The sequence below is a fragment of the Giraffa tippelskirchi genome, chromosome 13 (assembly GCF_054371585.1).
Source record: "Giraffa tippelskirchi isolate mGirTip1 chromosome 13, T2T-mGirTip1v1.2.pri, whole genome shotgun sequence".
NCBI lineage: Eukaryota > Metazoa > Chordata > Mammalia > Artiodactyla > Giraffidae > Giraffa > Giraffa tippelskirchi.
The window spans coordinates 115,194,606-115,219,863 of NC_137287.1; the positions used below are offsets into that span (position 1 = coordinate 115,194,606).

General features: G+C 47.0%; 1 protein-coding gene across 6 annotated transcripts; it reads left to right on the top strand.

Moving 5' to 3' along the window:
- Window positions 1-1,208: 1,208 nt before the first annotated feature.
- PIGT (phosphatidylinositol glycan anchor biosynthesis class T) lies at window positions 1,209-12,941 on the top strand. Of its 6 annotated transcripts, none has more exons than XM_081557138.1 (13): window positions 1,209-1,421; window positions 1,943-2,171; window positions 4,155-4,197; window positions 4,586-4,713; window positions 5,003-5,103; window positions 5,258-5,344; window positions 5,878-5,965; window positions 6,074-6,171; window positions 6,266-6,431; window positions 7,128-7,328; window positions 11,268-11,433; window positions 11,548-11,631; window positions 12,257-12,941. In XM_081557138.1, exons 3-13 carry the CDS (start codon window positions 4,184-4,186, stop codon window positions 12,507-12,509), a joined length of 1,386 nt encoding a protein of 461 aa, XP_081413264.1. In that variant the 5' UTR covers window positions 1,209-1,421; window positions 1,943-2,171; window positions 4,155-4,183; the 3' UTR covers window positions 12,510-12,941. The 6 variants fall into 6 exon arrangements, with proteins under 6 accessions (XP_081413264.1, XP_081413263.1, XP_081413259.1 ...); XM_081557137.1 differs by having other exon boundaries at window positions 1,943-2,120; XM_081557133.1 differs by lacking the exon at window positions 4,155-4,197 and having other exon boundaries at window positions 1,943-2,120.
- Window positions 12,942-25,258: the final 12,317 nt, after the last annotated feature.

Genomic DNA, 25,258 nt, shown 5'->3' on the forward strand with positions numbered 1-25,258 from the left:
TACCTTTTGGAGAAAGATCTAGCAGTTTCTTATAAAATTAAACATATGTTCTCTTTCACCATTTGTAAATATTTATTCAAAAGAAATGTTAAGCTTATTCCTACAAAGTAAGTTGTATAGCAGCCTAGCTCATAAGAACTAAAAACTGGGAAGAGCTCAGGTATACATGGACAGAACAGATAAACTATGGTATATTCAGACAATGCATGAATCTATACAGCAATGAAAGAAACAAACTGCTGATACATGCGAGAATATGAATGATCCAACAAAACATTATTCCCATGAAAGAAGTCTTTTACAAAAAACTGTACATAGTATATGATGATTTCATTTATATGGAGCTCTAGAACAGATTAACCCATTTTGTGGAGAAAAATTACAACAGTGGTTGCATCTGGAAGGCAGGGGGCACAGGGGTCGACTGGCAAGGGGCATTAGCCAGCTTTCAGGGGTTTTACCAACATATCTTGATAGGAGTTACACCACCGTATCCATTTGTTGGATTCACTGGATGTGCACTTTGGAGTTGAACATTTGTGTTTGTAAATTTTACACCAAAAGAAAAGTGTTAACAGTTATTGAACTGTAGTTAATGATGTGCATGCTAAACTATTTAAAGAGAAGTGTCCTTATGTCTGAAATCTCTTTGAGATGCATCAAAACATAAGATGAATTGTGGGAGTTAGACTGATAATGTGATAAGACAAGTATAGTAAAATGATAACGGTGGAATCTAGGTGATGGGGAAACAGGTGTTCATTGTAACAGGTATTCATCCTTTCACCTTTGCTGTATGTCTGAAATTTTTCACAATAAACGGGCGGGTTATTTGAGGGTTTTGCGGGGAAGTTTTGCACCGTAAGAGCTGGCTAGGCTTAGGAACGAGCAAACAGACAAGAAGCTACTGGAGGAAGGGGCCCGGCTGTGGGACCTCGCAGAAGAAATAACCTTTTTCAGTCTGCGTCTTCAACTGTCACGGAGGCACAATGGCAGTGGTGGCTAAGCACTTCATCGTAGGGAAAGGGGTCCACAATCCAGACCCCAATCGGTCGTGCCCTGTCAGCTCCCCTTTACACACAAACCATCCTGAAGCGCCTAGTCAGGCTGCCGTTCTGATAGCCGCACCCTGACTTCCGGGACAGCACCGGAAGTCACTTCTCGTTCGCTCTTCCTATTGGAGGCCGTCCTTTCGCAGGGGTGGGGCCACTGGGAGGTGGAAGCAGCCGCAGGCATGGCGGCTCCCGGGCGGCTTTTCGTACTGGTGCTGCTGCTTCTGGGACCGGGCGGCTGGGGCCAGGCGGAGCCCCCACGCGACAGCCTGCGGGAGGAGCTAGTCATCACCCCGCTGCCTTCAGGGGACGTAGCCGCCACATTCCAGTTCCGCACGCGCTGGGATTCGGAGCTGCAGCGGGAAGGAGGTGAGGAGAGGAGACTTGACGGGAGAACCCTGCGGCATCTGCTGGGAGTAGGGTGGAGGCCGGCCTTGGGGTCGGGGACTGACCCCACGGTGAGGTTCTGGTCCCCGGGCGTGGGTCCTTGGCGGAAGGGTGGGGCAGTTTTTGAGGAATCACATTGTACCAGTGAAGAAACTGGGGCCCGGGGAGGGTTGACTTCTAGTGCGGTGGTCTCTCCGCAGCTCCTCGCTACCACTCTAAACCTTTAGTTGGCACCTTCCGTGGACAGCACTGATGAGGATGCTGTTGACGATTACCGTTTATCCTGGGTGCTGGGCACGGTGCTGAGTTGAGTGAACGGTTACAGGGAAGAAATTGGAGGTATATAGAGAGAAAGGCACCGGTCCAAGATCACATTGCTTAGTCAGTGACTGACTGGTCAGGAATTTAGATTCCTCTGACCCCAGAGCTGTGGTGTGTTTATTGTTTCTTTGGGGTAGCTGAGAGCCCTCCCTCCAGGATCATCACTCACCTACTGTCTCCAGTGTCTCACTATAGGCTCTTCCCCAAAGCCTTGGGGCAGTTGATCTCCAAGTATTCTCTCCGGGAACTGCACCTGTCCTTAACCCAAGGCTTCTGGAGGACTCGATACTGGGGGACACCATTCTTGCAGGCCCCATCGGGGGCAGAGCTGTGGGCTTGGTTCCAAGACACCGTCACCGAGTGAGTGCCCACCTTGAGGCCTGTGGCAGGCCGTGGTGGGAACGTGGCATGGCAAGTGTTGTCATCCTACCACTGCCCTTTGGGGGAAGCAGTTCCATGGGGGTAAAGCTGGCACTGGAAATAAGAAGTATTATGGCCTAGTGGCATTCTTGACTTTGCTTAACATATTTTCTTCACCTGATACATCCAGACCTGTGGTCGCATATATCTATGGAGGTAGATAACAGTTATCTGAAGCCTACTTGGATGTAAGGCACTAAAAAGCCTTGGCATACTGGATAGCCTTTTAAAGACAATCATTCACATAATCATAAAATGCCACAAGGGCCAAATAAAATATATGTGGGCTAGAACTGGCCTGAGACACCATATTTCTGTATTTGCTACTGCTGCTAAGTCACTTCAGTCGTGTCTGACTCTGTGCGACCCCATAGACGGTAGCCCACCAGGCTCCCCTGTCCCCGGGATTCTCCAGGCAAGAACACTGGAGTGGGTTGCCATTTCCTTCTCCAATGCATGAAAGTGAAAAGTGAAAGTGAAGTCGCTCAGTCATGTCCGACCCTTAGCAACCCCATGGACTACAGCCTACCAGGCTCCTCCGTCCATGGGAGTTTCCCGGCAAGAGTACTGGAGTGGGTTGCCATTTCCTTCTCCGCCTGTATTTGAGAAATTACTATTCTTTAGGGGCGGGGTGGGTTAGGTACTGTGATTGGACCAGGCGCCCGTGTGCTCAGTCCCGCAATTGTATCAGACTCTTTGCAACCCCATGGACTGTAGCCTGCCAGGCTCCTCTGTCCATGGAATTTTCCAGGCAAGAATACTGGAATGGGTTGTTGTTTCCTACTCCAAGAGATCTTCCCGACCCAGGGATGGAACCTGCATCTCTTTCATCTCCTGCATTGGCAGGTGGATTCCTCACCATTGCCCCACCTGGGAAGCCCAAATTCTCTTAATTTCACTATGGGAAATCAGCACATACGTATAATTTAAAAAAATTTAGGGGGACTTCCCTGGCGGTCCAGTGGTTAAGACTTCACCTTCCAATGCAGGGGGTATGGGTTCCATCCCTAGTCGGGGAGCTAAGAATCCACATGCCTCATGGCCAAAGAAACCAAAACATAAAACAGAAGCAGTACTGTAACAAATTCAATAAAGACTTTAAAAGTGATCCATATTAAAAAAAAAAAACCTTTAAAAAAATTTAGGGCCTTACCTGGGAGTGGTGAGGACTGTGGCAGGCTGGAGAGCTTGGGAGGACAGCTGCCACTCAGCCCCGATGGATTGTTGTCATGTGGGAACAGAGACCTACTGTTGTCAAATACTCTTAATTCTTTCCAGAAATCTGGATTTTAATGTGAAAATTGGCAAGCTTAAATATCAGCAAGTAACTTAAAAATTTAAGAAATGCCTATGGGTTGTGCATAGCAAATGGAACATGACTGTGGTTTGGGTAGCGTTTTCAGGCTTCCAGTTTGCAGTCTTTATTTGAGGCATAAGGATTGGAGCAGTTGGAAAGCTCTGAACACAGGACTGTTGAAAAACCCCAGGCTAGCTCTACGGTGGTATCAAATGAAGAGCAAGCCCCTACACTGGCCAGGGCTTCCTCTCTTGCCTGAACTCTGGCTTCCTTGCCTTTTATCCCAAGTGCTCTGCTGTCGCTCTCCCCTGATAATTGCCTGTAGTGTGGAGGCAATGTGCAGAAATCTACTTTTATTCTATTATTTCTATAAAGAGCAAATCTGTTTTGCTGTTTCTCTAAAGGAAAAAAAAAGCACCTAATTTAATTCAGTGTTTCTCTGGGGTCCTAGGATGCTTATTTTCCCTTGTTCCTTGAGCCTTTGTAGGTGTAAGACTTCCCATCCTGAGGGTAGAACCAGGACTCACCAGGGTGTTCACAGGGAAGTAGGTTGTTTTGCCCAGCTGAGCACACCTCAGGGTGGATCAGTGAGCTGATCTCAGCCCCTGGGGTGTGGGGCACTTTGTATAGCATTGTGGGGTCTACGTGGGTGACCCAGACTTGCTCCCTGTCCTCAGGTTGCTCTCAGCCTAGTCGAGGAGAAAAGATGCTTACGACAAGGTACTCTTGCCACCAACCGTTTCCCAGGAGGGCCCTGGTGAGAGGCATGGACGGTCAGAATGGCAGCAGTGCAGGAGGAAGCTGTGGTTGAGGAGGGCAGGAACGCTTCCTGGAGGAGGGAACACCCTGGAAGGGGAGCACAAGGAGTGAGGCAGCACAGCGAGGTGGGAAGAGGAGCCACCTAAGCAGAGGCCGGCCGGGATGCAGGGATGTTCAGAGGAGAGGGAGGAAGAAGGGGCTGATAGGGGAGACCCGGGCTGCAGGCCCAGCAGGGGCAGTTGCGGCTCCAGCAGCTGGCCAGCCTCATGGCTTGGCAGCCAGTTGCAGGCTCTGAGCGAGGGGGCAGATGCAGCCCCGGGACAGTGAGCGGGTTTGTGTCTCCATCCAGCGTGGATGAGTCCTGGAAGGAGCTCAGTAACGTCCTCTCAGGGATCTTCTGTGCCTCTCTCAACTTCATCGACTCCACCAACACGGTCACGCCCACCGCGTCCTTCAAACCCCTGGGGCTGGCCAACGGTGAGACTGCCCCACGGCCCGTCCTCCTTCCTGTGACCTCTCACCCCGGCCTTTGCCTCCTTTCCCCTCTGCTTCCTCCTCCCTCAGCGAGGCCAGGTCAGAAATCCCCAGGGTGGGCAGGTGCCCCCCCCGGAAGATGGTCTCTGCATTGCTTTCTCCCGAAGGGACAAGGCTGTTCCACACTCCTCCCCCAGCCGAGACTGTGAGGGTGGTGGTGCTGGAGAGTGTGTGCGGGTCCTGAGGAGCGGGGCCCCAGGGCCCTCCCCAGCCAGGCTCCTGTCTCCCTCAGGCACAGACCACTCCTTCCTGCGCTATGCGGTGCTGCCGAGGGAGGTCGTCTGCACCGAGAACCTCACCCCATGGAAGAAGCTCTTGCCCTGCAGCTCCAAGGTGAGGCCCGAGGGGCCTGAATGCGGGTGGGAGCCCCAGAGAGTGGATGGCGTGGGCTGATGCCCCCTCCCTGCCTGACAGGTGACCTCGGCCCCACGCCCGGGTGCACCAGCACGCAGGACACTGACCTTTCCTCTCACGCCACCTCCTCCAGGCAGGCCTCTCGGTGCTGCTGAAGGCTGATCGCCTGTTCCACACGAGCTACCACTCCCAGGCAGTGCATATCCGCCCTGTTTGCAGAGTAAGTCTTGGAGAACGGGAGACGGGAGCCATCCTGGGGCTGTGAGAGAAGGTGCAGGTAAAGCACGTTGCCCAGTGTCTGTTGAGGGCTGAGCCAGTGGTCAGTGGGAGACCTGATGATGATGATTCAGGGATTTGGTTGCGCACCAAGGAAACCGAGTGGTTGGCTGGCAAACTGTCACTTAATCTTTGTCATGGAGCCTAGTGGCTACGAGCCATAGCCGTGTGGGTACACCTGCTAGCTCAGCCACTTCTTGCCGACTTGACCTTGAGTGGGTCACTTTATCTCCATGGTTTTCTCATCCGTCAAATGAGAAAAATAGTAGTATCAGTTCATCCGGTTGTTGGCAACGGTTCATGCCACTGATGCGCAGGATGCTGCTGGCACAGGGTCAAGTGCTCAGTAGTGAGTGGTAGCAAATTGATGGATGGGGAGATACGGAATAGAGGAGGGATTGCGTCCAGGTCGCAGTCCCTGGGGCTGTGAGGTTGGGGGAGAGGTAGGTCCTCACTGCTGCCGTCTGGCCCTTGTAGAATGCGCGCTGTACCAGCGTCTCCTGGGAGCTGAGGCAGACCCTTTCTGTTGTATTTGATGCCTTCGTCACTGGACAGGGGAAGAAGGGTAAGCTCCCTTGTTCTGGCATCTCTACCCACCCATCACCAGCCCCACCCAATCTGTGCGGAGCAGGCGTAGTCCTGCCCCAGCTCATCCCCGCCCTCTGCTCCCCAGACTGGTCCCTCTTCCGGATGTTCTCCCGAACTCTCACCGAGCCCTGCCCCTTGGCTTCGGAGAGCCGAGTCTACGTGGACATCACCAGCTACGGCCAGGTACTGAGATCTCCAGCCATACACGTCAGCCCCTTCCCTCCTAAGGCCAACCTGCCCTTCTGCTCGCTTCTTAGCCCTGTCCTTGTGTCCTCAGGACAACGAGACATTGGAGGTGTACCCACCCCCCCTTACCACATACCAGGATGTCATCCTGGGCACCCGGAAGACCTATGCTGTCTACGACCTGCTGGATGCAGCCGTGGTCAACAACTCGCGCAGCCTCAACGTCCAGCTGAAGTGGAAGAGGCCCCCAGAGAATGGTGGGTGGAGGGTGGGCCGCCACGGCCACCATGGGCTGCAGAGATTTCATCTCGTGGGGGAAGACTCACAGTCGCATCTCTTCACCAGGAGACAACAGGCTTGTGTTTAGACCCAGATATCTGGAGTCAGACATCCTGGTTCTAACACCACCTCTTCTAAGCTCTATGACCTTGAAGGTTCCTAACTTCACTGTCTTATGCTGAAAACGGGGACAGTAATACCTAATAGATGAGATACCTAATACCTAATAGATGAGATAATTAATGGAAAACATGGAAGTCATCCATGCATTTGTTCATTTAATTAAATTTTTTTTTTGAAGACACAAATACCCTGATTTCGAGAAACATTAACATAGAATAGTTGAAGCAGGCCTCAAACAATTAGTTGCAATCATGTTCAGTGTTACCAAGGAAAGGTGTGAAATATTGTGAGAGCACTTTGTTTGGGTTGGAACCAGCAGAAAGCTCAGGCCTTGTTAGTACTCAGTAAATAACGGTAATTCTGTTGTCATTGCTGTGAGTTGGGGAAGACAGGGATGGTTCCAGAATGCAGGTTTCCCAAGTCTGGCAAAGCCTCTCCCCTTCCCCTTCCTGGCTTTGAGACTGTGAACCTGGCCCAGGGAGTGGAGATGGGGAGTGACCCCCCTTTTTTTCTTTAAAGGAGTGGCTAACTGTTGGCTTTTCTCTGAGCAGAGGCCCCCCCGGTGCCCTTCCTGTACGCCCAGCGGTATGTGAGCGGCTACGGGCTGCAGAGTGGGGAGCTGAGCACACTGCTGTACAACACCCACCCGTACCGGGCCTTCCCTGTGCTGCTGCTGGACACCGTGCCCTGGTACCTGCGGCTGTACGTGCACACGCTTACCATCGCCTCCAAGGGCAAGGAGAACAAACCAAGTGAGCGCCGAGCCCCCAGCCAGCCCCTCACCCTCACCCCCACCCCCTCCCTCCACGTCCCCCAACACCTCAGTTCTCAGGATAATTCTAGAAGTACCTCACAGTCTGCACAGGCATCAGGAATAGTTTGAGACATAGAGTGACCTCACCAATGCCAGATCTGCAAGTGTTTATAAAGTCAAAGTAGTTAAACCACATAGTCCTGGAGACCCTTTGTAGGACGTGATAAAGGCAGGAGTGTCCTTATCTTTCTCACTTGCTTCCTCCTCTTTCCTGGAGCTCTATTTTGTTTTTGGATGATTCCTAGACTCTTTCAGGTGGAGAAAGGGCTAGCCAGAAAAACAGAGTATTGGATACAAAGAAGGTGCTGGAGTAGGTGGATTTTGCTTTCTTGGGTGGGGTAAAGAGGTACAGTTTTTAAAATCCGTTTGTTTTTTCTATTATTTTTCTGAGGAGGAGTTAATATTTACTGAGTGCTTTCTATGAGATGCCCGGCACAGCACAAAAGCACTTGTTTTTTCTTCAAAGTGGAGGGAGACTAAGGAACACAGGAGACTTCTTAGGAAAATGTTATAGCACAACCCCAACAGTTAGACTTATAATCTTTTCTAAACCTCTTTGTGGTTTCCCATATTTTCAAGTCCATGGTTAATAGTTTTACTTATTTTCAGCCCCACTATCTGTGCTCCCTTGAAAATCTCTATTTCAAACCTCCCACCTGTATATTTCGTAGGTTTTTTTGTTTTGTTTTTTATTTATTTTTATTTTTGGCTGCACTGGGTCATCGTTGCTGAGCATAGGATTTCTTTAGTTGTTGCAAACAGGGGCTAATCTTGAGGTGCTCGGGCTTTGTGCTGTGGCTTCCCTGGTGCAGAGCACGAGCTCCAGGCTGCGAGGGCTCAGTGGTTGCAGCGTGTGGGCTTCAGCAGGTGTGGGTCACGGGCTCTCGAGTGCTCAGGCTCAGTAGTTCTGGCGCACGGGCTGAGCTGTTCCGTAGCATGTGGAATCTTCCCAGGCCAGAGATTGAACCTGTGTCCCCTTTGTTGCTAGGCGGATCCTTAACCCCTGGACCACCAGGGAAGTTCCTGTTTTGGTTTGTTTTGTCTTTGCTCTGGCAAGTTTGAAATACATACCCAAATGGAACAGAGTAATGAACTCCCATGTACGCATTACCCAGGCTCAGCAGTCTCCAGCTTCATATCCCATTTTTTGTTTGTTGTTGATTTTTTTTCTAGTTTCATTGAGATATAATTGACATATAGCACAAGATAAAGTTCAGGGTGTTCAGCATGCTCATTCGACTTGTATCTATCATGGAATGACCTCAGTAAGTTTAATGAACATCCATCATCTCATACAGATACAAAATTAAAGAAATAGAAAAAAATTTTTCCCTTGTGATGAGAACTCTTAAGGATTTACTCTCTTAACAGCTTTCATGTGTAATGTACAACATTAACATATTTATCATGTTCTACATTACATTTCCGATTCTTGTCTTAGAACTGGAAGATTGTACCTTTCGACTGCCTTCATCCAATTCCTCTTCCTTCTACTCCTTACTTCTGGTAACAACAAATGTGATCACTTTTACTATATGAGTTTGGTTATTTTGAAGTATAATTGACCTGTAACACTATGCTAGTTCCTAGTAATAGCAAAGTGATTCAGTGTTTCTGTACTTTTCAAAATGATCATCACGATAAGTCTAGTTACCATCTGTCACCGTACAAATATAAGACATAGTCATGGACTGTATTCCCCACACTGTACATTTCGTACCTGTGACTCATTTATTTTGCAACTGAAAGTTTGTACCTCTTACCCTCCCTCATCTATTTCTCTCTTCCTCCCACCCCTCTCTCCTCTGGCAGTCACCTGTTTATTCTCTATGTCTATGACTATTTCTGTTTGGTTATGCTTATTCTTTTTTTTTTAGATTCCCAGTATAAGTGATATACAGTATTTGTCTTTGACTTATCTCATTTAGTCTAATATTTTCTAGCTCATCCATGTTGTTGCAAATGGCAAATTTTCCTTCTTTTTTATAGCTGAGTAATATTCCACATCTTCTTTATCTGTTCATCCATTGACGGGCACTTAGGTTGTTTTCTTAGCTACTGTAAATAATGCTTCAGTGAACATTGGGGTGCCTGTATCTTTTCAAATTAATGTTTTTGTTTGCTTTGAATAGATATCCAGGAGTGGGGTTGTTGGATTGTATGGTAGTTCTGTTTTTAAATTTTGAGGAATCTCCCTACAGGTTTTGATAGTGGCTGCACCAACTTACATTCCCAACACAGCACACAAGGGTTCCCTTTTCTCTACATATTCACCAACACTTGTTATTTGTTGTCTTTTTGATGATCCCAAGAGGTGTGAGGTGATATCTTATTGTGGTTTTGATTTGCCTTTCCCTGACGATTAGTGACGTTGAACTATTTTTTCATCTGCCTGTTGGCCAATCTGTATGTCTTCTCTAGAAAAATGTCTATTCAGGTCCTCTGCCCATTTTTTTAAACAGTTTTTTCTTTTTTGACATTGAGTTGTATAAGTACTTTGTATATTTTGCGTATTAACCCCTTATCGATATCATTGGCAAATGCCTTCTCCCTTTCAATAGTCTGTCTTTCCATTTTTCTGGAAGTTTCTTTCACTGTGCAAAAGCTTTTTAGTTTGATGTAACCCCGTTTGTTTATTTTTACTTTTGTTTTCCTTGCCTGAGGAGACATATCCAAAAAAACATTGCTAGGTCAAAAGGCATACTGCCTATATTTTCTTCTAAAAGTTTCATCATTTCAGGTTTTATGTTTAAGTCTTTAATCTGTTTTGAGTTTATTTTTGTATTTGGTGTAAGAAAGTAATCCAATTTGATTCTTTTGCATATAGCTGTCTTGTTTTCCCAGCACCATTTATTAAAAGGGCTGTCTTTTCCTCATTGTGTATTCTTGTCTTCTTTGACATAGATTAATTGCCCATATAGGTGTGGGTTCATTTCTAGGCTCTCTGTTCTATTCCACAGCTTCCCATCATTTTTGTTTCATCTTTCCCTTTATTTAATTATTTGGTTTGGTTACTTTTTTGCTGGAGTATCTTAAAACAAATCCTAGATATCATATTAATTCACCTTTAAACATCTCTAACAGGTAAGGGGCTTAAAAATGTGTATAACCTATTGTTATCACTCCTGTTTCCCTCAGTGGTCTTGAAAATAACTTTATAATTGATTTAAATTGGGTAAAAATAAGGTGCTCACATTATTTTTGCTTGATAATGCTCTTAAGTTTCTCTCTCTCTCTTTTTAGATTAATAGACTTACTTTTTTAAGAGCAGTTTCAGGTTTACAGAAAAGTTGAGCAGAAAGTACAGGGTTCCTGCATACACTTCCCTTCACCCCCATTTCCCCTGTTATTCCCGCCTTGATTGGTGTGGTCCTCTTACATCTCTTTTGATCTGTAAAACAGTTCCCAGTGGTTTTTTTTAAATTGATTTGTTGGCAAAACTGGGTCATTTGTTGTACAGGATGTTCTGCATTCTGGGTTGGCCCATGTCTAACATGTTCCTCGATCCTCTGTGTATTCTTGAGTATCAGTGGCTAGTTTTAGAAACTTGATTCAGGTCTCATATTTTTGGCAAGAAACCTTCCCAGGTGGTTCTCTGGACTCCCTGTTGCATCACGGGAGGCACTGGACGTCTGGTGGCCCAGTTTTCGTGATGTGAAGATGGGTTAGGTTGAGCATATCCTGAAACAGCTGCCGTGGAAACACCTTTTCCCTTCTCTGCCCTCCTCCTCCGTGCCGGGGGCCTGCCTGACTTCCATGAGCCAGATTCCTCCTTCTCAGCTCCCCAGTCCCAGCCCCAAGGCCTGGTCAGGTAAGGATAAGCGGTGCAGATGGGCTGAGCCCTGGAGAGAGCTCTGGGTGCCCTGTCGGTCCCCAGGTTACATCCACTACCAGCCTGCCCAGGACCGGATGCAGCCCCACCTCCTGGAGATGCTGATTCAGCTGCCAGCCAACTCCATCACCAAGGTCTCCATCCAGTTTGAGCGGGCGCTGCTTAAGTGGACCGAGTACACCCCAGACCCCAACCATGGCTTCTATGTCAGGTGGGCTCCCCTCAGCTGCCGCCCCCGCCCTCCTGGCCCACCCTCTCCACTACTCTCCCTGGTGGAGGAGTGTGAGGAACACAGCTCACGGAGTATCTGTCTGCTTCTCTGCAGCCCATCTGTCCTCAGCGCCCTCGTGCCCAGTGTGGTGGCAGCCAAACCCGGGGACTGGGAAGAGAGTCCCCTCTTCAACAGCCTGTAAGTGTGAGCCCGGCTGCTGGCGTCGGGGTGGCACCTACACAGAGGATCAGGTTCCTGCGGGCTGGCCTGGGGCTAGAAGTTGTGCTTGCAAAGTAATGAGTAGATTAACCCTGTCCTAATTCAAACCCCAATGGTCTGTACTATTAGTACAGTCTTTATGAAATGATCCTAAAGAGCTGCTAGGAGATCAGAAGGTGAGAAGTGCAGTATGTTTACTTATTGGTTCTCTTTCACATATGGAACTGAGCACTTACCAGATGCTGGGTACTGAAGAGAGTACCACGTGGACAGCACTAGACAAAATGGACTTGCCTATCCGTGCTCATGGGCACAGTCTAAAGAGGAACTGCTGGGGAATAATCTGGAAGGCTGCTTGGAGGAGATGACCTTTAGGCCGAGACCAGACGGCTCAGAAAGAGGCAGCCCAGTGAAGGCAGGGTCCCTTTCCTCTCCCTCAATGTAGCTCTCCTTTGATCAGGTATCTTTATTGAGCTTTAAAAGGCTATGAGGCTAAGAAAGCTTTGACATTGGCCCATGTGGCCAGAGAGAGGGGTTGGGGTTGGATGGGGTGAGATGTGGGAAAGCAGCCAGTCCCGCCTCACCGCCCGCTCCCGACCCCCAGCTTCCCAGTCTCTGACAGCTCCAGCTACTTTGTGCGGCTCTACACAGAGCCACTACTGGTGAGCCTGCCCACACCGGACTTCAGTATGCCCTACAACGTCGTCTGCCTCACCTGCACCGTGGTGGCCGTGTGCTATGGCTCCTTCTACAACCTCCTCACCCGCACCTTCCAGATTGAGGAGCCCAGGAAGGGCGGCCTGGTCAAGCGGCTGGCCAACCTCATCCGGCGTGCCCGAGGCGTCCCCCTGCTCTGAGGCGAGCCCTGCTCACAGTTGGGCTGCAGTTTCTCTTGAGAGGGGTGTGGTGGCTGACCACCACCCCCCCACCCTGCCTCCAAGGCTCTTTCTGCCAATTGCCCTCCCCTGAGGCAGCTTTTGAACCAAGCTGTGTCCTGGATTGGGCCAGGGCCATGTTCAGGACAGTAGCCATGAGTCAAATGTGGCTTTTGAATTTAATTTACATTGAAAATGCATTTCTTTATCCATACTGAGTGCATTTCAAGTGCTCAGTAACCAGAGATGATTAGTGGCTGCTGTACTGGGCATCATGGGGACAAATGTTCCCACCACTGCAGAAAGCTTTGTTGGACGGTGCCCGCTTGGATAATAGGATGTGCTCAAATATTTGTACCACTGTGTGGTAGGTGGAGATTACTGGTTGTGGAATAAAAAGTGTCTAATTCCTTGGTTCTTTGTTTCCTGTCCTTGAGGTCTGGGGAGAGTTGGGAACTAGAGAGTTTGGCAGGTACCTCAACTGCGTCTCCTGTCCGATCCCCTCCCCCGCCAAAAAAACAACCAACCAACCAACCAACCAACCAACCAAAGGCCCCTGCCTCCTCCCACCCCTGCCAGAAATTCCTTCTCATCTCCTGCTTCCCTCCTCCCCCAGCATCCTCCTCTGACTGGTTCCCAGAACTCCCTGGGTTTGACAGGGAGTGTTTATGTCAACATCTCCACGGCCAGAAAGTGAATCATCCCGTTCCTTTTAGGAGCCCTGAGAGCCAGTCCCCTAGCACCAGGGGTCGCGCTGGAGAGACGCTGGAGACACAGAAGAGCCTTGGGTGACCATTTTTCAACCAGACGCTGCATTGCAGCCGTTTGGGGCTCTTGTGAAATAATGCAGGTTCCTGGGATCCAGACCCTGTGAATTCGGTCAGATTGGGTGGAGCCCAGCCTTCCAGTTTTTATCTGGCTCCTCAGGGAGCTTTTGTTCTGGGTGGTCCTCAGACCACCCACAGGCTTTGAAGCCCTTGGATTGTAGCCTGTCCCTGCCCACGTCCTGGCTGTATAACCCCAGATTCCTGTAAAACAAGTCCTCTGGCAGGTGTCTGCCCTGCCCCCACCTTCTTTCTCTTCCTCTGACACATTTGTCAAGTGTGTACGTTACTCGTCTGCCCCTTCCTCTCCCAGTCCTCCCATCCCAGTCTTTTGGTCGATTGCCCGTCAAACAGAATACCCTGCTCTCTAACCACTGTGTCTCCCTCAACTGCCAGGTTCACTGACTGACAAAACCAGGTGAGATGTTGCCTCCTCCAGGAAGTCTTCCCTGACACACTGAACTGCTGTGGGTGCCCTCTCTGGACAGCTTTCATATTCCTTATCTCCCTGGTTGCTACTGTCCTTTAACTTCCATTAGACTAGGAGCTTCTTGGAGGCACAGGGGCTGTCCTCCATCTGAACGCATCTGCACTCAGGACAAGTTGTCGGTGCTCAGTCAGCAAATGTGATTGTATGAATGGGTATGGGCTACTGTGGGTTGGGGCCTGAGGTCTAGAGGTAGGGATGGGTAAGGTGAGGGGTTCTCTAGAAACCCCACCAGTATCAGTGCAGGGTCTTTAATACAGTGCATGCATCAGGTGTACAGCTAACAGAGATGAGGCTGTTCAGGTTCCCTCTGAAGGTTTTCCCAGAGCTTCTGGAATGTACAAGCGATGTGTGTGCATGTGTAGGACAAGAGGTGGCGTGAGTGAGCTAGTCCAGACCGTGGGCAAAAGCAACTGGGTCAAGATGCTTTTACTCAAGTTTACTTCAAGCAGTAAACACACCAGGTGTGACATAAAAATGCAGGTGAGTATGGGGACTTCCCCAGTGGTCCAATGGCTAAGACTCCAGGCTTTCAATACAAGGGGCTCAGATACCATCCCTGGGCAGGGAACTAGACCCTGCATGCTGGAACCAACGATCCTGCAGGCTGCAACAAAGAACGAAGATCCCATGTACTGCAACTAAGGCCTGGTGCAGTCAAATAAAAATAAATATTAAAAAAAAAGGAATGCAAGTGGGTAGATTATCTGAAGCTAAGTGGTCCTGGCAGCCTGCATGTAGTAGGATGTTTGCCAAATCAGAACAGTAGAGTTTATATCTGCAGCCAAGTCAGCACCTAGAAATGCCATCTACTACCATGTCTTGTATAATTTTTATACAGATGACACCCCATATCTTAGGTCTCCTCCTCCCTGAATTCCATACTCATTTACCCAGCTGCCTACTTGCCATCTCCACTTGGATGTTAAAGGCATCTCAAATTCAGTTATCTCCCAAACTTCTGATCATCTCCACCCTGACCGTAAACATACTCACCCATCGTCAGCTCATCTCTGCAAATGATGGCTCTCATCTCCTCAGCTGCCTAGGCCCGAAAACTTGGACTCATTTTTAATCCTTCTCCTCATTCACCAGTATGCCCTGTCAAGAAAGCTGTTTGCTCTACCTTCAACCTAACTGAAGAATCCAACTCTTCTTCATCACCTTCACTATCAAGTTATCAAGAGGTCTCCCTGGCTACCCTGGTTATAAAATGCTTCTCCAGCTTCCAGCTCACCACTTGCCTGCCTCGTTTTCCTCAGTAGCCCTCACCACCATCTAACGTGCTGTGGAGCTTCCATATCCTGCTTATTAATAATTAAGATCCATATGGACCAGAATTTTGTCTTTTGTAGCTGCAGTGTCTGGAACAGTGCCTGGTTAAGGCGACCCTCACTCTGTCTTCCAGAGCTCAGTCTCTGAGTAGCTATTCAGAACGTGAAAGGGAGTAGAGACTTCCCTGCTGTGTGGTTAAGACTGTGATTCCCCTGCAGGGGGCGCAGGTTCCATTCCTGGTCAGGAAACTACGCTTCTATACGCCACGCAGTGGGCCAAAAAAACAAAAAAGAAAAAGAAAAAAACGCTCTTTCTCTCAAATATATACCTATTCATGTATAATTAAGCATTTCTGGCCTTGGATAAATAAAGCCCAAGGGTCCATTCAGCTTTGGGTCCCCACCTGGAGCTTCAGGCCAGACTGGCTACTCAGCATGTCCTTGCTGATGTGATATCACACGGTCTAGATTGGCTCCTGGGCAATAGGGCATGTGAAGGGGGTGGGGTGGAAAGGGCACACCAAGGTCCCCATGACATCACCAGGACAGGGACCTACCTGGTCTGCAAACTCCAGGTTCTGGCTTCTAGTATTGCTGCTTGACTTTGGGTAGCAGTTTCCCTTCCAGCGAGAGGAAGTGATTAGATCAAATGCAGGACATGAGGAGAGAGTTATTGGGGATGATGGGCAGGGTGGTCAGGGCAGACCCCACCCGATATCCAAAATGTATCTATCAGTGGCATATTATTTAGTCTCTAAAAGGAAGGAAGGAGATTTTGGGACTTCCCTGGTAGCCCAGTAGCTAGGTCCCTGAGCTTCCTTTGCAGGGGGCATAGGTTCGATTCCTGGTCAGGGAACTAAGATCCCAGAGCAGCCAAAACAAAATAAAAAAAAAAAGGACAGAAATTTTGATACAGGCTACAAATAGATAAACCTTGAGGACATAGTGCTAAGTGAAACAAACAAACCAGTTACGAGAGGAGAAATACTGTATGACTCCACTCTATGAGGTTCCTGAAGTAGTTAAATTCTCAGAGATAGAAATTAGAGTGGTGGTGCCCAGGGTAGGGAGAAAAAGGAGTTAATTTTTAATGGGTATAAAGTTTCAGTTTGGGAAGATGAAAAAGTTCTGGAGGTGGGTGGTGGTCATGGTGTACATATAAGTACAACGTACGTATATGTAATACCACTAAATAGTACATTTGCTGTTGCTGCTGCTGCTAAGTTGATTCAGTCGTGTCTGACTCTGTGCGACCCCATAGACGGCAGCCCACCAGGCTCCCCCGTCCCTGGGATTCTCCAGGCAAGAACACTGGAGTGGGTTGCCATTTCCTTCTCCAATGCATGAAAGGGAAAAGTGAAAGTGAAGTCGCTCAGTCGTGTCGGACTCTTAGCGACCCCATGGACTGCAGCCTACCAGGCTCCTCTGTTCATGGGATTCTCCAGGCAAGGGTACTGGAGTGGGGTGCCACTGCCGTCTCTGAAATAGTACATTTAGAAATGGTTAAAATGGTAAATTTCGTGTTGTATATATTTTACCACAATTTAAAAAAATTTGTAAAAATCTTTTCCCAGTATCCCTCTTGGTGGAGAAGGCAGTTACCCTAGCTGGCCATGATTCCCTGAATTTCTACCCCCTCCACACTCCTCCAGGCCATGGTTCCTGCTGGACAGGAAGAACATTCTGGCTCATCATGCAGCCCTGGGTAAGAAAGAGCAGCAGGCCAGGATCCAGGGACAGACATCCAAGGTCCCCAAGTTTCCATTCAGTCTGGCTTCCTTGAGGACCCCCTGGTGAAAGGGGAACTTGTGTCCTTTGTCCTGTCTTCATTCTGGGAACACAGGACAGTGAGGGCCTGGAGGGCTGGGGGTGGGGTGATGCAGGTTTGATCACCCCTGTGACTGTAAGCAATTTTGAGGACAAGCCCAGGGCCCTTGTAGGAAGGCTTCAGGCCACACTGACTTTGAACACTTTATTGACTCAGTCCCGGAGGGATACAGAATGGGCTCAGAACAGGGCCTCCCAGCAGGAAGGGCAGCCGAGTCAGCTTTCGGTCAATGCCTGGGAATGTGCAGATGTCACTGTCAGCGGCTCTTGTCCTTGGTCTCTGTGATGGAGATGACAGTCAGCTCCCTTCCTGGCTGGCCCATTGGAATCCTAGAGCCAGAGCCATCAAGCTGGACTCCTTACCTAACCCCTTCAACATCCACCAGCCTGGGGACTTCCTCACTTCTACCACCTCCCACCATGATCACTGCTACAACCACGTTCATCACCTCTGCCAGTAGGATCACCCACAAAGGTTACATTGCTGTCTTCACCTCTGCCAGCCCCACCGTGTGTTTTATTTATTTATTTGACTGCACTGGTCTTAGCTATGCCACAGGAGATCTTTTACTTGTGGCATGTGGGATCTAGTTCCCTGACCAGGGATCACACTCTGGCCCCCTGAATTGGGAGGGTGGAATCTTAGCCACTGGACCACCAGGGAAGACCCCGCAAACATCATGTATTTTAAAAGGGCTTGTTACAATAACCAACCCACCTTTCATCTTTATTATCAGTGCCACCCTCCACCACTGCCTTGCTGTCTACACTGCCAGCACCCTTATTACCACCCCTCCCAGGCATCAGTGACAGGTATCTCATTCCCCTTATTTTCATCATCACTAACTCCCATATTAACATCATCACCTGCATCACTGCCAGCATCCTCACCAACACCCTGTCCTTTCATACCCAGCATCCTATCACCTCCATTCCTCTTCCTGGGTCTATCAGAGGACTCACCAGGGGGTTTACAGATCCTCAAACACATCTCTGTGGTCTCAAAATTGTTGTCATTGCCCTGACAACCACCATAGGTAAAGGGCTCACAAGCATTGGATGTAGAGTTATAGAAGTATCGGAGCAAAGCAGCTTTGCAAGGGCCCCTCACTTGGGGGAGCTGGCACAGGTCAGGGGGCTTCTGGAACAAGTCCTGGGAAGCCTCTTGTTTGAGATTGTCTACAAAGGTAAGAAAGAACAGAATGGTCACTGACGTGTCCTCTTAATGAGCTGATTTTTTTCCCAGCACCTACTCTACACCAAGCACCCTCTTAGGTATTTACTATCCTCGCCGTTACTTAAACAATTGAATGGGAAAAGTGTAACTGTTCCCACTTCACAAATGGAGAAACCGAGGCTTGGAGAGGTTTGCTCATTTTCTCAAAATCATAAAGCCTGTAAGTTGAGAGAGGCTTAGGATTTAAACCCAGGTCCAACTTCAAATCCCAAGTGCTGTGTCTTACAACCTCTCATAACTTGACATCAAGATGTTGGCTGGAGCTTTGTTTATAATGGGAAAAAATTATAATTTGGAAAAAATGTAAACGTTCACCAACAGGGGATCAGTGGGCCAACACTAAAAAGCGTAGTGTTGATGATATATATCAACATTAAGAGAGGTTCATAACTTTTGCTGAATATAAAATGAAATTACAAAATAGGAGGTCTGGTGCGATTCTGTGGATATTATATATACATATAAGTCCATACAAAGATGACATGAGGGTTATTCTTCCATATATTTGGAGCAGTTATCTCTGGGTGGTGGAATTCCAAGTGATTTTTTTCCTAAAAATCCTTTTTAGCATCATTTGAGTGCTAATGAACAAGTATCAAATTTTTATATCTAGGAAAAAGATATTTAGATATTTACATTGAATAATTTTTAATATCATGGGTAATCATCAAATAAAGAAACTGGCCTCTTTTACTGAATCACTTGTTATTTTACCTCCTTTCACATTGGCTCTGGGTATCACACAAAGTGATTTATCAAACATGCACACACACACACACACACACACACACATACACACATATCCTCCCTCAACCCTTTGCCTTGGACATTCAAGACCTCAGTGTCTCTTTTTATGGGATGTAGCACACAGCACTTTGAGAATGACACTTTCCCTAATAAGGACAGCATCCCTCAAACAAATAAGCACATGAGTCAACTCAGCTCCACGGAACCCTTATGTAAATCCTCAGTGTGTGTGACCTTGACTATGTTGGATTTACTGGGAGAAGCTTAACCCAGAATAGGGAAGAGGCCATTCTAGGAAGAAATTTGAGACCTTCTATTTGGGCAGCAAGTTCTCAATCCTGGTTAGAATATTAGAACCTCTTGGGGAACTTGAAAAAAAAAAAGTCCCGATGCCCAGGCTTCATCCCAGATCCATTAAATCAGAATTTCTGAGTGTGAGACCCAGAGAGACCTCAGGGGAATTCTGTGTACAGCCAAGTTTGAGAATCTGGCCTCCTGTTCAAAGCACTGTCAACGTTTCTTTTCTTGCTTAAGAATTCTAGGGAGTAGGAATCTGGAGAGCAGGATTGTTGGGGCTGTGTGAAATAGGGGACCAGTTTTTTAAACTTCACACATTCACATATAGTTTGCCTTTTTAAAACAAATATATGTATTACTTAAGAAAAATTAAAATTTGGTGATGAAGTCAAAGAGACACCTGGAAGTTCTGGCTCCAGATTTTCCTGACACTGGATGCTGACCTCAGGGGAACCTTTCCCCATATCTAGGTCCTTGTTTTATCCTGAGGTGGAAGTGACCAGACAGCGTGTTGGATCCTTCATCCCCCCGTACCCATAGGCGATGATCTCAGGGCCCCTGTTCCCAGCCCCTCAGCTCACCTGAGGTCTTTCCTGAGCTCGCCAAGCCCACCAGGCAGGGGGTGAGGCAAAGGGCAAGTAGACGGCTGAGCTTCATGGTGTGAGTACCTGCGTGTTCTGGGCTGAGGCCGGGAGGCTGGAACTTATAGCTGCAGCTGAAGGAGAAGGGGTCCTATTCCCCAGGGCTGAGGGAAGTACCTTGATTCTCATTACTTGGAATAGGAAGCATCTTGGGCCAGGGGTGTGGGCTGCAAGAACTGGAGGCCATGCCAATTGGCCTTGGATGGGTTCTTCAAGGCCTTTGGGCAAGTCCCCTAAGATGGTGCTTCTGTAGCGTCGGGATTGTAGACTCAGCCCCAACTACTGCAGACTTGAGTCCCTGTGACCTTGGACTGAGAAGGAACCTTTGGGGACCTCCGTTTCTCTATCTGTAAAACAGGTGGGCTGGACCATGTGGTCCCTGAAAGCCCAGCACAACTCTTCTCCATTCTATTATTATTGGTTCCCATCCAGTGCCTCCCAGCTAGTGTCTCAGCATTCCAGGAGAGAGAACACAGCTCTTTGTTCATTGGCTCTTTTATTGAATTTTGGGATAATGAGTTTATTGTTTTGTATAAATCATCATATTTCTTTTTAAAGATCAAACTATAGTGAATAGCATAAACAAAAGGCAAAATCACTTCCCCCAGATTCTACCCTAGTGTTATGAAGTAGAAATATAATGCAAACCACAAAGAGATTTTTAAAATTTTCTAGTAACAGCATTTTTTTTTTTTGGCTGTCGGGCAAATGAAATCTTAGCTCCTCATCCAGTGATGGAACTTGGGTCCCTCCTAGCAGTGAAAGCACCAAGAGTCTTAACCATTGGACTGGCAGGAAATTTCCAGAATTTTTTTTTTTTTTTAGTAGCAGTATTTTTTAAAGAGGAAAAAGAAAGAAGTAAAACTAGTTTTATTAATAGTTTATTTAACTCAATAGATCCAAAATAGTATAATTTCAACATATAATCAACGTGTAGTAAAGAGTAATATGATAGTTTACTTCTCTTTGTACTGTCTTTGGGATCTCACTTAAGGCAGAGTCATATTTCCTGTGCTCAGTAGTCAGAGGTGGCTGATGGCTATCATAGTGGACACTGAAATTCCACCATGTGAAGTAAATATCTTTACAAGGTATCCTCATAAACATTTTGTTGGATAGATAATTCTACAAAAACAAGGGGCCTACATGTTTTGTTTCTCAGAGTTTTTGCATATTGCCTGTAACTTAAAGGACAATTTCATGAGATAAAAAACTCTGGATCAGACTTTCTCTCCCCAGAACAACTGTGGACCTGTTTCCACTGAATTCTGCCATGGCATATCCCCATTAAGTGTCCTGAATGTTTTTCTGCCTTAGAGATGACTTTACTTCCTACCTGAAAGCCTAAAGACCTCTTTGTTTATCCTTTAGATGGAACATGAAATGCTTTTTCAATCTACAGATTTTTAAAGGGAAATTTTCTTGAATTGGGTTGGCCTGAAAGTTTGTTTGGTTTTCTCCATAACATAACATGGAAAAAACCCGAATGAACTTTTTGGCCAATCCAATATTATGATGAAATAAATTTTCTTTTCCATTTGTTGAGTTTTCTATATGACACATCAGTGATGTTAGATTATCTTCACTTGTGCTTCAGTAGTTGTTAAAAGCCTCATCACTGGAGACAGAGGAATTTAAATTCCAGCTTATTGGAAAAGGAAATGGCAACCTACTGCAGTACCCTCGCCTGGAAAATCCCATGGACGGAGGAGCCTTGTATGCTACAGTCCACAGGGTCGCAAAGAGTCGGACATGACTGAGCGACTCCACTTTCCTTTTGCTGTTCCCTATCTGTGTGGCCTCAGACAAGTTATTTACCTTCTGTGGATGTCCTTTCTATTTGGGGATAATAATAGAAACTGTTGCTGAAAACCTGGCCTCTGCTCACCAGTACCAAACAGAAAACGCAGAGCTTTGCAGGAGTAGAAAGGAGTGGCTTATTACCTTGCCAGGCAAAGGGTGCCACAGTAGGTTAATGCTTGCAAGACTGTGCCCCACTTCCTGGAAATTAGGAAGGGGTCATAGAGTTTCAGGCTAGAAAATGGGGCTGTAGATAAGGATGGAGCTGAGGTAGTCTGGCATTCTTCTTCCCTCCTGGAGACATGGAGATTGTTAAGGCTGGCGTCAGGTGGTTCTAGAACAGGTTCTGGTTGTCCTCAAGGTTATCACTCTGAGACCTTCTTTCTGGATGGAGAATGCTCACAAAGGGGAGGAGTGTTAGGGGGTGTTGTCCTAGAGAAGTAAACATCAGGTGCATAGAATAACCTTAGCTAGAAGGCAATCATTTTCAGCATGCAATTAAGCAAGAAAGAGAGGGCGGGAGGTAAAAGCCATCTGTAGGTGCCCAGATGAATAAGTGGAAAGAGTAATGACTGAACAGGGGCTAACAAAACAGGGGGACCTCAACCAGTTTCTGCTGCAGCACAACTACTTGTGTTTGGAATCCTGAAGGCCACACTGTAGGCTTAAAAAATATTCACAATCTAAGAATTGAGAGTTATGTTCTTCAGTGGGAATTTTTAGGACTTAATCCCCAACGCAGCCTCTCAAGTAACCCTGAGATAACTGCTCTGAGGAGGCGAGGGCGCAGCCAGGTTATATAGAAGTATAATTTTCCTGTAACAAAGGGCAGGTAGTATGAACATTGGGCTTCCCTGGTGGCTCAGTGGTAAAGAATCTGCCTGCAGTGCAGGAGACCTGGGTGTGATCCTTGGGTTGAGAAGATCCCCTGGAGGAGGGCACGGCAACCCATTCCAGTATTTTTGCCTGGAGAATCCCTTGAACAGAAGAGCCTGGTGGGCCGTATAGTCCATAGGGTCGCAAAGAGATGGACATGACTGAAGCAACTGAGCATGCACGCACGCACGCACGCACGCACGCACGCAGTCTGACTGTCAAAAGGTTATTGTTAATTAAAGAAAGTCAGATATGGCTGATTCATGCTGATATACGGTAAAAACCAACACAATATTGTCAAGCAATCATCCTCCAATTAAAAAATTTAAAAAAAGAGAAACATTAAAGAGGCCCATGACGATGAACCCTTAGAGGAGCATATTCAAAAGTTCTGAATTAGTGGTGATCCTGTCATTCTCTAAAGTCGACAGACAAACAGGATCAGTCAACTAGTCACTCTACCCTCATTTTTCTCCACTTTTATTGAGATATAGTTGCCATACAACAGTGTATTAGTTTAAGGTGTACCTAACACCCAAAAAAGATGTCCTTTTCATTATAGGGGACTGGAATGCAAAAGTAGGAAGTCAAGAAACACCTGGCGTAACAGGCAAATTTGGCCTTGGAGTACAGAATGAAGCAGGGCAAAGGCTAATAGAGTTTTGCCAAGACAACGCACTGGTCATAGCAAACACCCTCTTCCAACAACACAAGAGAAGACTCTACACGTGGACATCACCAGATGGTCAACACCGAAATCAGATTGATTATATTCTTTGCAGCCAAAGATGGAGAAGCTCTATACAGTCAGCAAAAACAAGACTGGGAGCAGACTGTGGCTCAGATCATGAACTGCTTATTGCCAAATTCAGACTTAAATTGAAGAAAGTAGGGAAAACCACTAGTCCATTCAGGTATGACCTAGATCAAATCCCTTATGAGTATACAGTAGAAGTGACAAATAGATTTAAGGGACTAGATCTGATAGACAGAGTGCCTGATGAACTATGAACAGAGGTTCGTGACATTGTGCAGGAGATAGGGATCAAGACAATCCCCATGGAAAAGAAATGCAAAAAAGCAAAATGGCTGTCTGAGGAGACCTTACAGATAGCTGGGAAGAGAAGAGAAGCGAAAAGCAAAGGAGAAAAGGAAAGATATTCCCATCTGAATGCAGAGTTCCAAAGAATAGCAAGGAGAGATAAGAAAGCCTTCCTCAGCGATCAATGCAAAGAAATAGAGGAAAACAACAGATTGGGAAAGACTAGAGATCTCTTCAAGAAAATTAGAGATAACAAAGGAATATTTCATGCAAAGATAGGCTCGATAAAGGACAGAAATGGTATGGACCTAACTGAAGCAGAAGATATTAAGAAGAGGTGGCAAGAATACACAGAAGAACTATACAAAAAAGATCTTCACGACCCAGATAATCATGATGGTGTGATCACTCACCTAGAGCCAGACATCCTGGAATGTGAAGTCAAGTGGGCCTTAGAAAGCATCACTACGAACAAAGCTAGTGGAGGTGATGGAATTCCAGTTGAGCTATTTCAAATCCTGAAAGATGATGCTGTGAAAGTGCTGTGCTCGATATGCCAGCAAATTTTGAAAACTCAGCAGTGGCCACAGGACTGGAAAAGGTCAGTTTTCGTTCCAATCCCAAAGAAAGGCAATGCCAAAGAATGCTCAAACTACTGCACGATTGCACTCATCTCACATGCTAGTAAAGTAATGTTCAAAATTCTCCAAGCCAGGCTTCAGCAATACTTGAACCGTGAACTTCCAGATGTTCAAGCTGGTTTTAGAAAAGGCAGAGGAACCAGAGATCAAATTGCCGATATCCGCTGGATCATCGAAAAAGCAAGAGAATTCCAGAAAAACATCTATCTCTGCTTTATTGACTATGCCAAAGCCTTTGACTGTGTGGATCACAATAAACTGTGGACAATTCTGAAAGAGATGGGAATACCAGACCATCTGACCTGTCTCTTGAGAAACCTGTATGCAGGTCAGGAAGCAACAGTTAGAACTGGACATGGAACAACAGACTGGTTCCAAATAGGAAAAGGAGTACGTCAAGGCTGTATATTGTCACCCTGCTTATTTAACTTATATGCAGAGTACATCATGAGAAACGCTGGGCTGGAAGAAACACAAGCTGGAATCAAGATTGCCGGGAGAAATATCAATAACCTCAGATATGCGGATGACACCACCCTTATGGCAGAAAGTGAAGAAGAACTAAAGAGCCTCTTGATGAAAGTGAAAGAGGAGAGTGAAAAAGTTGGCTTAAAGCTCAACGTTCAGAAAACTAAGATCATGGCATCTGGTCCCATCACTTCATGGGAAATAGATGGGGAAACAGTGGAAATAGTGTCAGACTTTATCTTTTTGGGCTCCAAAATCACTGCTGATGGTGATTGCAGCCATGAAATTAAAAGACGATTACTCCTTGGAAGGAAAGTTATGGCCAACCTAGATAGCATATTTAAAAGCAGAGACATTACTTTGCCAACAAACGTCTGTCTAGTCAAGGCTATGGTTTTTCCAGTGGTCATGTATGGATGTGAGAGTCGGACGGTGAAGAAAGCTGAGCGCCTCAGAATTGATGCTTTTGAACTGTGGTGTTGGAGAAGACTCTTGGAGTCTTGGACTGCAAGGAGATCCAATCAATCCATCCTAAGGGAGATCAGTCCTGGGTGTTCATTGGAAGGACTG

Excerpts from the sequence above, each read along its gene's own strand:
- PIGT (XM_081557133.1), top strand. The coding sequence starts at position 1,235 with ATGGCGGCTCCCGGGCGGCTTTTCGTACTGGTGCTGCTGCTTCTGGGA. Across the intron at positions 6,172-6,265 it reads ACATCACCAGCTACGGCCAG|GACAACGAGACATTGGAGGT; the intron begins GTACTGAGATCT and ends TTGTGTCCTCAG. Across the intron at positions 11,632-12,256 it reads AGTCCCCTCTTCAACAGCCT|CTTCCCAGTCTCTGACAGCT; the intron begins GTAAGTGTGAGC and ends CCCGACCCCCAG.